Below are 12,898 nucleotides of genomic sequence, written 5' to 3'. Positions count from 1 at the left end.
CCCTTGCAGAATAATCAGACGCAATGCTTGATGCCTACCATTTCCTAGTAAAACTGAAATAGAATAAGCACTAAGCAAAAACAAAATAAGAGTAACTTCCAAAAGAAATAAGCACCGCTTAGATTCTTTCCTTCAATAAAACAAAATATGAAAACAACTCCAAGTATGAAAATAACATTTAAAGGTATAAAATAGAATATATATATATGCAAGAAAATTACCTATGTTACTTATGTATAGTCAATAGATAAAGAAGTTGGGATGTTGACAGTAGTACTTGTCACAGGAGTTTCTCCACTAGGATGCCTCCTTTTCCTTGATCATTTTTCAATAAAACTTTTAGGTTGACCTTTAACACAAGATGTGCCTATTTTTTTCTTAATCCCATTTGCTTTATAAGCTGTTACAACTTACGATAGATGCAACATCTACATGTTCATTATGAGAAGGATCCATTCCAATTTTATTGGAAGGTAAATCTGGTTTTTTTTTTTTTAAATCCTTACCACATCTAGATTTAATTCAACCATTTTCCTAGCTAAAAACATAGATGCTTCTTCACTTTTGGTAGCCTTACTTGCAATGTTAATTGCATTACGACACAATCTTTGTATCGATTTGTTATATCCAACTTAGGATCTTCTTTCACAATGCAACCATAGCTATCTAGTACACATCCAACTCTCACTTGCTTAGTCCACCGCTTTAAAATGTATCGAGAAGGAATTAGTTTTATATTTTGAATATCTAGCACCTTTAATGTATGACTACATAAAAACCTAGCAAACTCAAATTTGTTACAACTGCAAACAACTGTTTGGTCTATACAATCGAAGATAACCTTATGTTCTCAAGTACGCCCATACATGCAAACCTTGTACTCAAACAATGGTGAAATATCATAGCATGTATTAACAACCATGTCCAAAGACTTCTTATACTCTTCTTGAAAGAAATTAAAGATTTTGGGTGTGTAAACATCCCTTGAGTTCTTCAATAAAAGCACTTCCACTCTCAAAACTGGCAAATGCTGGCTCATGTTGTAATTGGATTCCAACTCATTGTGGCGTAGGTCTTCAAGTAACTTTTCAAAATGACTAAAAAATTCTAGCAACCAAAAAGAAAATAATAAAATAAAATGAATATCCAGTGTTTTTATGGGAAACTGTTATGGACCTATGGACCAGGCCCAGCACAACCTATATCATAGTCGGATATTTAATATAATGGGCTTGTCTAAACCCAGCCACACAGTCCATCGCTATCAGGATCATCATCCCCTCTTATATCCAGTTAACGTTGAAACAATGGTCCAGCTCAAAGAATCTAGAGTTTATTGCATTGGATTGGATCATCTCTCACAAATACCCAATCAATATATTGTCTTCTAGTGAGGTGGCCTTTAACAACTTGGGTTCCCAACTGACCCAACTGTATTATTTTGCCCACTAAGACTTGAGGCTTCAAAGAATAGTAATGGGTTTCATGAATTACAACTCAGAACCAGCCTAATGATCTTGTAGTTGAATTGGTATTTCTTCATGCATTAAGTACTTTGAATATTTTGAATTTAGGGAAAAAATGTTTGAATGATCTTGTAGTTGAATTGGTATTTCTTCATGCATTAAGTACTTTGAATATTTTGAATTTAGGGAAAAAATGTTTGAATTCTGTGGTTAGTAGTATATTATAATTATCTCTTAATAAATAAAAAAACAGGAACTCAGAAGCTCAAATGATCAAAGAAGTTCATTTTGTATAAAAATATAGGAATTTATTGTGAAAAGAAATACTAGTATCAATTATGTGTCATATTCCGCATAGTAGAAAAGTGTGGATCATAAGGCAAATCTGATGTGCGAAGAATCAGGGAATCAAGAAAAATACAAAAAAGTCCATTTCTTGTAAATGGAGCTCTTGATTTGGACTTATGACATGTTTTAGTCCAAATTCTTAGAATATTGTGTGGTCATAAAATAAAAACAAAAACCAAGAAGCACCCATCTTGGACCACAGCCGCCACATAATTATGCATACAAAGCATAAATCCAACCGACATTTCATATTATATTTTGTTATTATTATTATTATTTTTTTATAGGTTTCAACTTATGATATCTACTTCTAATGATTCAACTTTAGGTCTCTTATTCAACCATCAGAAATTATACCAGTTGACCAGAGAGTTTCTGCCTATAGCATCCTAATAATAGCTCTTTATCATCAGACCAAGATACCAATAAGTTTTTAGTGTAAACGGGGATTAAACCCCAAATTTCTTATTCAACTATCAGAAACTTTACCAATTGAGCTAACTGGAATCTACAAGATTTACCTAAGCTACAACTAACATAACAATTTATCCATCATTATTTATTTTCCGAACTCCTAAAACTAAAATCTTAAAATGAAAAAATTAAATAAAATAGAGACTCATAAGTGTAAGAGTTTTGCTGATTTAGATTACCCATTATTGGGTGGTTAATGAACAGGATCTGAAGTCTCTCCTCCTTGCAATAGAAGTCTTTGACTCTTGAATTGTTTATTCCAATTGCTCTTTCCCCTTTACACACTTTATATCACTAAGGAAACGTACGAGAAAGTTGTTCCAATTAAATAATAGGACTTCAGCGAGTAGCTCAGGACCAAAAAACAGAGATAAAATAAACCCCTAGACGAAGTTCGAATTGGTTTTTAGATAAAGTTGCAACCCCTAGACGAAGTTCCTAATCTTCCTATAAAAAACAATGCTACAGCCTAAGTCATTTTTAAAATAATAGTCGTTTCCATTTCCATAGAACATAGTAGAGAGAGAGTAAAGGCACAGATCATTGACGCAGAACTTGTAATATGACGCAGAACTTGTAATATGGCACAAGAATCAGCCTCTCCCAAGTTTACGTGTGTGGATGATGTTTACTCCTCAGCAGTTTTTGATGAGGAAGAAGCTTGGATTTTTTTCGATGTAATGGATGAAAAGTGTGCAGAAGAGTTGCAGCTCCAAGAGGCTCTTATGGGCTGTGTGATCGATTCCCGATTGGTCAACAAGAAAGCCTCATCCTCATTGCAATTACCATCATCACCAAAAATACAAGCAATTCTTCCAACCCCAGAAGCAGAGCCTACAAAAGAAGCTGGAGAATCATCGCATGGCTTCTGTGAGATTTGTGTGGAAAGGAAAGATAGAGACGAAATGTTCAAAATTGAGAGCTGTGTTCACTCATTTTGCTCTGATTGCATTGGCAAACATGTTACCACAAAGATCCAAGAGAGCATAACCGTTGTTACTTGCCCTGGATTGGACTGCAAGGGTACCATAGAACTCGATGCTTGCAGGGCAGTGCTTCCCAAAGACGTGTTGGACAGGTGGGGCGAGGCGCTATGTGAAGAGCTGTTTGGTTCCCAGAGGTTTTATTGTCCTTACAAGGATTGTTCAGCAATGTTGCTGAATGATAATGAAGAAGGAGAAGTTTTTAGGGAGTCAGAGTGTCCATTCTGCCATAGATTGTTCTGTGCACAGTGTTCTGTGCCGTGGCATTCAGGGGTGGATTGTGAAGCGTTTCAGAGACCGAATGAGGATGAGAAAGAGAGGGATGATCTTATTTTCAGGGAACTTGCTAAGGAGAAGAAATGGAGGAGTTGTCCCCATTGCAAATATTATGTGGAAAGGACTGAAGGTTGTTTACATATGACTTGCAGGTCAGTTATGATCTTCACTGTCATGTAATTTTGGATTTGAAATCTATGAGATCTATTATAAGATGATTATTCTTTACTATCGAGATAAAATACCAATCAGTTTCTTTTTGACGTTGATGAGATTCAAAATTTATTTTACTTGATAACTAGAGTTGAACGAATTGAAACCAATATTGTCATGTAATTGGTACGTAATTATATCAGGTATTTGCTTAGATTACCATATATAATTAGCGGTGTAGGAAATAAAAAGTATTATTATATGTCCTCTTTTTGTGTGCGTGTGTGTGTTTAGAGTTATTGAGAACTTGATTGTTTTCTATAGCGTGTAATACCCATATTTTTAAGTCGGTTGTGTGATAAAATCTAAAACTATACGTTGTTAACTCTGCACGAACCCTTTTCCCTTTAGATGCCAAGCATTTTGTGCATGTACTGATACCAATCAATTATAGCCCATTTAGAGCATTCACATCAATCATCATACAATTTTTGCAAAAAAAAAAAAAAAAAACTACTTTTGCTATTTTAACAAATACTCCGTTTTTGCAAGAAAATCTGGATTTGTATTAAATGGATTAGAAATGGTTTCAAATGGGATTAGAATATAATGGGTTAGAAGTAAATTTAGATGGGTTTAAAATAGTTTAGAAGTATCACACATTAAAAAATTTAACATAGAAGTATAATATATTCTTAAATGAATGAAGCAAAAAAAAAATATATTCTTAAATGAGTGTTTTTATATTTTTTAAGTTTAGTTTCATAAATCTATACATAGAGACACTTAGCAAGAAATTAGAGATGGAATGACACTTAACACAAGTGAGGCCCATGTAAAATAAAAAACAACTTGAGATCAAATTAGTGGGAAATTAGAGGGACACTTAGTGTAAAATTGAAATGCAATAAGAATTTTATTCGATTCTTGATGATTAATTTATATTGGATTTCTTGTCTTTTATATTGAATAATTCATTTGACATAAAAAAAAAACTTAGAGAGACACGTGGTGAAAAATTATATTCCAAATTTTCAATTGAAATATAATTTGAAGTTTAATTAAATTTTCTCTCTACTTCAACTTTAATATTAATATTTTTGATTAGTTAACTTGAGAGTCCAAAATAGGAGTTTCCGTGGGTTTTAGATGATTTAATATATTGTTTATTTGGTTGCAGGTGTGCGTTCCAGTTTTGCTATGGATGTGGAGCTCAGTGGACTAACGATCATGGTGGTTGCCAGAGAGATTAACTAAAAATCATTATGAAGATGTTATATATCATAAACATTGTACTATTAGTATGGATATATTACCTCATCCTTTTGCTCTTAATATTGATAAAAATGTTAGCATTAGAGGACTAGGTCTCAAGATTTTTATATTTTGCATGGCGTTATGTATGGTTTGTATATATATGGATATATTACCTCATCCTTTTGCTCTTAATATTGATAAAAATGTTAGCATTAGAGGACTAGGTCTCAAGATTTTTATATTTTGCATGGCGTTATGTATGGTTTGTATATATATATATATACACACACTGAGCGGTGGAATTGCATTAATGTTTCAGTATGCACAAGGATGTGCAGTCATGTCCCATTGAGTTTTAATAGAATAGTCTGACCAAAGATTGAGCCACCAGTCAGGCGCATATAAATTATTGATAATTTAACATACACTATATATTGGAGTAATTGGTATTCTAGATTTTAGAACTTTTATTTATTTATTATTATTAATCCAAATATCCATCCATCGTAAATTTTTGAACATTAATCCACATTAAAGAAAAAAAAAGCTTTTATTAAGGAAAGTCACACCTTCAATTAAATAAAAAGTCAAATAAAGTCATAGACCTTAAAATTTTAGAACATGAGAATGGCCTCTTATTTGTAGCTTAACTGATTTCTCCTACTGAACACCTAGACTCAAATCCACCTTCCATTGTAACTATTAAATTTATTCAATAAATCAATAAATTCCTCTTTTAGCTGGTAAAAGAGGCTTAAGACATGCTATGAGTTTTAAACAAAGGCCCAATTCTCAATGGCACAAACTAGATGTGCCTAACAAGGAAACATATATTACAAGACCCAAACCCAATATGTGTTTTGCACAAAGTCGTAAACCTTGATATCCTATGAGATGAAGTATACTTGAATATTGGCCCAGCCCAAAGCTGTGTAATAGACACATCCAAATTATACTTGAATATGAGTTTTAAACAAAGGCCCAATTCTCAATGGCACAAACTAGATGTGCCTAACAAGGAAACATATATTACAAGACCCAAACCCAATATGTGTTTTGCACAAAGTCGTAAATCTTGATATCCTATGAGATGAAGTATACTTGAATATTGGCCCAGCCCAAAGCTGTGTAATAGACACATCCAAATTAAACTTGCTTAAACAGGCTCGAGCCCAAAATATTCTTTGCTTTTCTCACTTTGTGAACCAATTTCACATTAAAAAAAAAAAAAAAAAAAAAAAAAAAAAAAATCAACAGGGAAATTTGCGAATTGTGGATTGGCGAACAAAAGAGGAATTTTTTTGGCCTCACATATGATATCATAGCCTAAAACTAATGAGAAACCTTGCAGTTTGGCTTGGAGTATTTGTAAAACATGAGCCTATAATCATATATATCATGCTATCTTTCATGTGTTTGAGACTATATACAGCTTCTAGGCTAGTCCTTGCCTTTCCTAGTGTCATCATTAAGGCTTTTGTTTCAAAATGTCCTTATCCCTCGTAGTGTTACACCATCACTGACCATTTGGCTTGGATTGTCTCAAGAGTCTTGGCCTTTCACTTGCAGTCTCAAGGGAAGAATGGTAAACTTTAGATTTATAGATTGAACTCATATAATATAGGGTATCACACTTTTCGGCAAGTAAAATTAAAAGACAAAAATAAAAGTAATTAGATTCAATCATGAGTCATGATATTCATAAAGTTAGATTGTATACCATTTTGCATAGATATGACCAAAATATGGTTTTGGATGCTCAAGATGTGACCAAAGTTTATTCATAGATGATCTATTAAACTTAAACTAAAGCATAAAATACTAGGACGAAACTATGAATTTTGGTTTGAGGGAGGAAAATTATGTATTAATTCATAATTTCAAAATAAATTTAAAATATATACATACATACATGATTAATTAAGACACTAAGTAGTTTTAATAAAATGATAATTCTGTTGTAATTAGGAGAGGCACTAATACATTCTTAGAGCTTGAAGACAACAAAACTTATTCATCTCTTGCATTTATAGTAAAAAAATTGATTTGTAAATAGCCTAATTGATTCAAATATTGATGGAATAATTTTCATAATTCTCATGTTTATATTTGAATAAAAATAATATACTTTTATTGGTACCAAAAAAACATATTTTCTCTTGTTAATGTTTACGTTTATGTTAATTTATTTTTACCTAAAATATATATATTCAGAAAATAATTATAAATGTTTTACCCGTATCACTTTTAGATTTTTTTGATTATATAAAAAAAAAAAGTAAGCAATAATTCATCAAACTACTAACAAAAAGAAAATAATAAATAAAATAAATATGAGTAAACAAAAAATATTTAAGTATGCAGATACTTTGTAACTATAAAAATTTAATTTAAATTAAAAAAATATTTTGTATTAGAAATTTCATTTATGAAGTGAAAAAAGAATTTAAATATAAACCAAACTTGACATAGATAATATATTAAATTAAAGCATAAAAAACCAGTGAAAAAACAAAGAATCTAGTATATAATACTAAAAAAATTATAATTTTTAATTATTAAAGAACTCATTTCTATTAACTATATAAAAAGAGTGAATCGCTAAATCTACAGTGCTTTTGGTTTAGTCAATTTTTGGGAGAACGAAATGGAAAAGTAGATGACTATTTTGTTGCTTCGGTGTTTTTTTTCAGCTTATACGACAGGTATTTTCTATCTCTAAATTTTTCTATAGTTTGATTGATTTCTATCTCTCTTTTTCTTTTGTTTATTATACTGAGATACTAATTTCACAAAACTGGTAGTGAGCCTTTAAACATGAGGTTTTGAGCAGACTAACCTTCTTCAGCCTTTCTATGTAGTAAGTTAGACACCGTTTGAAACAATTTTAGAAAATAGCATCTCAAGTTTCAAAAAATCGAGATCCACTTAAAAAACTCGACCTTCAAATACTCGCTTTCCGTCATTTTATTCCGACTGACGTGGACAATGTTGCCACCTAGATCTCGAGTCTTTGAGACTCGAGATACTTGAATTTTTAAACAGATTTTATTTAACCAAATTTATATAATTTATTTTGTGTTCTAAATAAATTAAATAAAAATACAAGGATCTCGAGTCTTAAAGACTCGAGATCCTTGAATTTTTATTTAATTTTATTTAACCAAATTTATTTAATTTATTTTGTGTACTAAATAAATTAAATAAAAATACAAGGATCTCGAGTCTTAAAGACTCGAGATCCTTGAATTTTTAAACAAATTTTATTTAACCAAATTTATTTAATTTATTTTGTGTATTAAATAAATTAAATAAAAATACAAGGATCTCGAGTCTTAAAGACTCGAGATCCTAAGAGTTAAATTACCGACTACAGCTACAGCACTGGTGCAAGTGTGGGTAAAAATGCAAGTAACTCGAGTCTTATAGACTCGAGTTCTACTGGGGAAAATTATTAAAACAGAACACTCTTAACACTCAGCCCGTATAACACATTTTCTAACATTCTACACAGCCTTCTCACCCAAAAACAGAGTATCCTCACTGACTTTCTCAGCCTCACTAGCTCTTACCCTCACTAACTCTCACTCACCCATAACTCCTACACCACATTACCTCTCACTCTCACTCATCACACTGCCTCTCTCACTGCTCTTCCCTCTCAACAAATTGATATCTCAGGTAAGGGTTTGCATTATTTGATTGTCATTGTAGTTGGGTATTAGTTGTCTATGGGTGTGGGTTAAAGAGTTTGACTAATTATTTTGTACATAGTTGACATAACTTAGTTAATTTACCTATATTGTGTGTTATAGAAGTTTGTTTTGTTAGTGTTAATTTTTTGAGTATTTATTTGCCCATTTTGTGTGTTACAAGTTTTTTTGACTTTATTCATCATTATTTTGGGTATGCAATGGGTAGTGATTGAATGGAATGAATGGGTATCATAATATCTTAAAATGTAGTTACCTACAATACATGACTGTATAAGGAATTGGTCATTTTGGAAACGGTTTGGTATTTGGAAATGACATTTGAGAATTATTTGATCTTTTTATGTTGATCATGTTAGTGGAAAACTAAGGCTTGTTTGAAAGCTAAGAAATATAAGTTTTATTTAGAATTGTACGGACTATGGTAAAGGAATTAGGTGATATCATTTGTTTTCTGCCTTCGATGAAAATTTTAACATTAGAATTGTTATCATGACTGAACCTTATGAATAATCATAAACAATTTAGAGTAATGCTCATACCATGTTTTTAACTTGTATTATGGTATATTACTTGCCAAGCGATGGTCTAAGGTTTTGAGTGTGGTAACTTATATTTCTGTTCTAGAGTCTGGATCAGAACCATATGTTTACATAAGATCTACCTTAATTAGTTTGTTGAGTATCAATAGGCGACTCCAATGTTTTGCAACTAAGGTTGGGTGGTTATTGCTGTTGTCTGGACCTGTGGGCATGCACTGGTGAAAAAACTAGATGAATTGTCTGTGTGTGTTAGTTGATTAAATTGTGTTCTTGTTAAATTGTGTTCTTGTTATCAACTAACTAACATAGTAACTTGACTTGAACAGGTTCACAATGCCTGAAATTGATATAATCCTATATCACGGTGGTCCGCTTAAGAATGTGAATGCGAACAAGGGATTGCCATTTGAAGGGCCGGGTATAAAGACCTATTATACCCAAATTGATCGTAGGTTGAAGACCCTTGACGAATTGAAGAAGATTATCATGGAAGAGTTGTGTGAGAATCCTGCTATACACAACATACAAATTACTTATCATATGCCAAACGAAATCTTGAAGCATCGGGTTAATTACAAGTATATGGTGATAGAAATAGACAAACATGTAAAGATCATGTTTGACAAGTTGGAAAGAATAGCTGAAGTAACTAACATTGAGTTGTACATACAATTGGAGCCGCGTGCAGTTTGGGAAGAAGATATCCAACAAACGACTACAAGCTTACAGGTTACGGTTCCAGATGCTCAATATGAGTATTCTACACATGTAGAGGATCATTATGTTCATGCCGATGGTGATGTTCATGTTGATGATGATGATGATGATGATGATGACTATGTTGATGAGACTACTGCCATTAACAATGATGATGACGATGATGATGACGACTATGTTGATGAGAATATTGCCATTAACGATGAAGATTTTGTGGATAGAGATGAGTATGAAGACACGCTTGGTAGAGACCTTGGGGACTTTGAGAGGGACATTGATGACGATCAGACATTGGATGGTAGTGAACCTTATGTAGACAATGTCATTAGTGTCCAAAACATTACGAATACAATCCCTGCCTACGCACCTCCTGCATTGTCATTCTCTGCAAATACTTGGGAAAATATGTTTGATCCTTCACATATTGATATGCCATTTGTGTCTACTTGGAGAGAGGGGATGAATTTGTGCAAAGGGTTGACTTTTGCCAATAAAGAGGAGGTGAAGCACGTCTTAACAATTTGTGCCCTCAAGGAAAACAAACATTTTACGATCATTAGGTCGATGACGAAAAAATTTTGTGCAAAATGCGTGCATGAGTCATGCAAGTGGTATGTCTGCGCAGTTATGAAGCCCGATCTCCACAGACTATGGATGGTCACCGTGTATGTGGGTCCTCACACGTGTATACCGACTGGGGTGCGAAATGATGGTAGAATGATGAGTTGTAATTTTATTGCATCAGACATCCATAAGAAGTTATGTGAGGATCACACTACCCCAGTTAAGCATCTTAGATCCATGATAGAGACGAAATATAGTGGACAGAAGCCTTCTTACTACAAGGTATGGGATGCGAAACAAAAGGCGATTGCGAAGATGTTTGGGAATTGGGAAGAGTCTTACCAAAGGTTGCAAAAATTGCTAATGGCATATATTGATTAGGACCCGACTACCCAAGTGTTCTATCGTATCACATCCACCGATGAAGATGACGCCGTATTGTTGCATTATGTGTTTTGGTCTTTCGGTCCATGCATATCAGGATTCAAATACTGCAAGCCGGTTATCAGTATCGATGGGACCCATCTGTATGGTAAATATCAGGGAAAGTTATTGGTCGCAATGGCAACTGACGCTAACAACAAGGTATTCCCTCTCGCGTTTGCTGTTGTGGACTGTGAGTCAGGGTCCAGTTGGAGGTGGTTTTTACAGTGCCTTCGAGATACGATTGGCCACGTGATACCTGAGGAAGGCATTTGCATAATTTCTGACCGACATCTAGGTATCAAAAACGCCATTGCAAACTGGCCTAGAAGGGAAGATGGAAGTACACCAGTATTTCATAGATATTGCCTTCGACATGTTGTTAGCAACTTCAACACCCATTTTCAAAACTCAACTCTAAAGTCAACGGCGTTGAAAGCGAGATATGCTACTCAAGTGGTGAAATTTGATGCCATAATGGAGTCCATTAAGCAGATGGAAATTGAGGCCATTAGAAATAAGAAGAAGGTGATGAGGAAGGATGGCAAGGAAAAGAATCAAGATTATCTTCCATACACATACCTAATGGGCGAGTCTGTGGATATGTGGAGCCAGTCACATGATGGTGGGAGACGTTTTAGGGCAATGACAACCAACATATCAGAGTGTTTCAATGGTGTACTGAAAGGTGCACGAGGTCTTCCTATTGCCGCATTAGTTGAGTTCACTTGGAACAAACTTGTTCAATATTTTCATGACCGACACAAAGAATACCATTTTGAGTTCTCAGAGGGTAAGAAATGGAGTGAATATGCCAATCGTACGTGGGATGCAAATAAGTGTAAATCTGAGAAACATTATCTCAAGCCATTTAGCAATGAAGAGCTGATATTTCAAGTAGTTACCCAACTCAACACATGTAGCGCAGGAGGGGGAAACCACAGTTATGAAGTTCAGTTACAGGAAAAAACATGCAGTTGTGGGAAATGGCAAAACATAGGGATCCCCTGTTCACATGCAATTAGAGTATGTGACTATTTACATATTGATTCGACCACATATATTCACCCATGTTATGGTTTGAACAATGCCCTTAACACTTATGAGCATGCATTTGTGATTCCAAAGTCGCAGTCATTGTGGCGGGAACCCATTGGGCCAAAGTGGTTGCCTAATCCAGCATTGTTGCGGGCTAAAGGTCGACCAGTGAAGTCGAGAATAAGGAATGAGATGGATGGGGTGAGGAATAAGAATCGAGAACCGGGATGGCGGAGGGAGGATGCAGATTTGATAGAGAGTCAACCGAAGCAGACATGTGGACTGTGTCATGTTTCCGGGCATAACCGCAGAAAATGTCCACAGTCCCGTGGCGCTTCCACCAGCGGTCATGTTCCAGACTAGGTAGGTAGATGGCAAAAAGTTATGCATCGGTTAAATAATTGTTGTTCATTCCATGTTTACTTATTGTTTAGTATATTGTCTCCTAACGTGATTACTCTATGTTTTTCAGGCATGCTTCTATGGATGACGTTTTTGTCATGCGGACCAACGATCTTAGGAAAAGTGACTACGTTGTATTGCCTATGTGAACTTTTTGGCTTTTGTTGAATGTAGTTGTAATTCTTAATCCAATGTACCTTTATGAAGATTGTGATTTGAGTAGTATGGTTAGAACTGCAAATTAAGCGTGGTTGGGCATGTTTAGAATGTTGATATTAAGAATGCCTTTTTGCTGCGATGTAGGTGCATTTCCATTGTAAAACCCTGTTTATGCAGAGATTGTAAAATTTTCTGTAGTTTGGTCCCTATTGAGAGCACGTTTCGATGTAATTTAAGTGCATTTACATTCTCGGCTTCTCTGCCTCTCAATGACTGTTTATAGATCACATTCTCAGCAATTTCCCTGTTTCTGCTTTACCGATCAGCAGTTTTGTATGTTCAGAGGAGTGAAAAAAAAAAAAAAATTTCCACAGTGAAACTCG

General features: G+C 34.0%; 2 protein-coding genes across 2 annotated transcripts; both read left to right on the top strand.

Moving 5' to 3' along the window:
* The first annotated feature begins 2,705 nt into the window (after nucleotides 1-2,705).
* LOC115988444 (probable E3 ubiquitin-protein ligase RNF217) lies at nucleotides 2,706-4,953 on the top strand. The gene is made up of 2 exons (XM_031112016.1): nucleotides 2,706-3,699; nucleotides 4,881-4,953. Exons 1-2 carry the CDS (start codon nucleotides 2,870-2,872, stop codon nucleotides 4,951-4,953), a joined length of 903 nt encoding a protein of 300 aa, XP_030967876.1. The 5' UTR covers nucleotides 2,706-2,869.
* Nucleotides 4,954-11,054: 6,101 nt separating this feature from the next.
* Nucleotides 11,055-12,317, top strand: LOC115991319. Its single transcript, XM_031115025.1, has one exon. It carries the CDS (start codon nucleotides 11,055-11,057, stop codon nucleotides 12,315-12,317), a length of 1,263 nt encoding a protein of 420 aa, XP_030970885.1.
* Nucleotides 12,318-12,898: the final 581 nt, after the last annotated feature.

This window comes from Quercus lobata, chromosome 5 (assembly GCF_001633185.2).
Source record: "Quercus lobata isolate SW786 chromosome 5, ValleyOak3.0 Primary Assembly, whole genome shotgun sequence".
In the NCBI taxonomy this organism is placed as follows: domain Eukaryota; kingdom Viridiplantae; phylum Streptophyta; class Magnoliopsida; order Fagales; family Fagaceae; genus Quercus; species Quercus lobata.
Note: the sequence above shows the minus strand (reverse complement) of the source record. Positions and strands in the feature narration are given on the sequence as shown.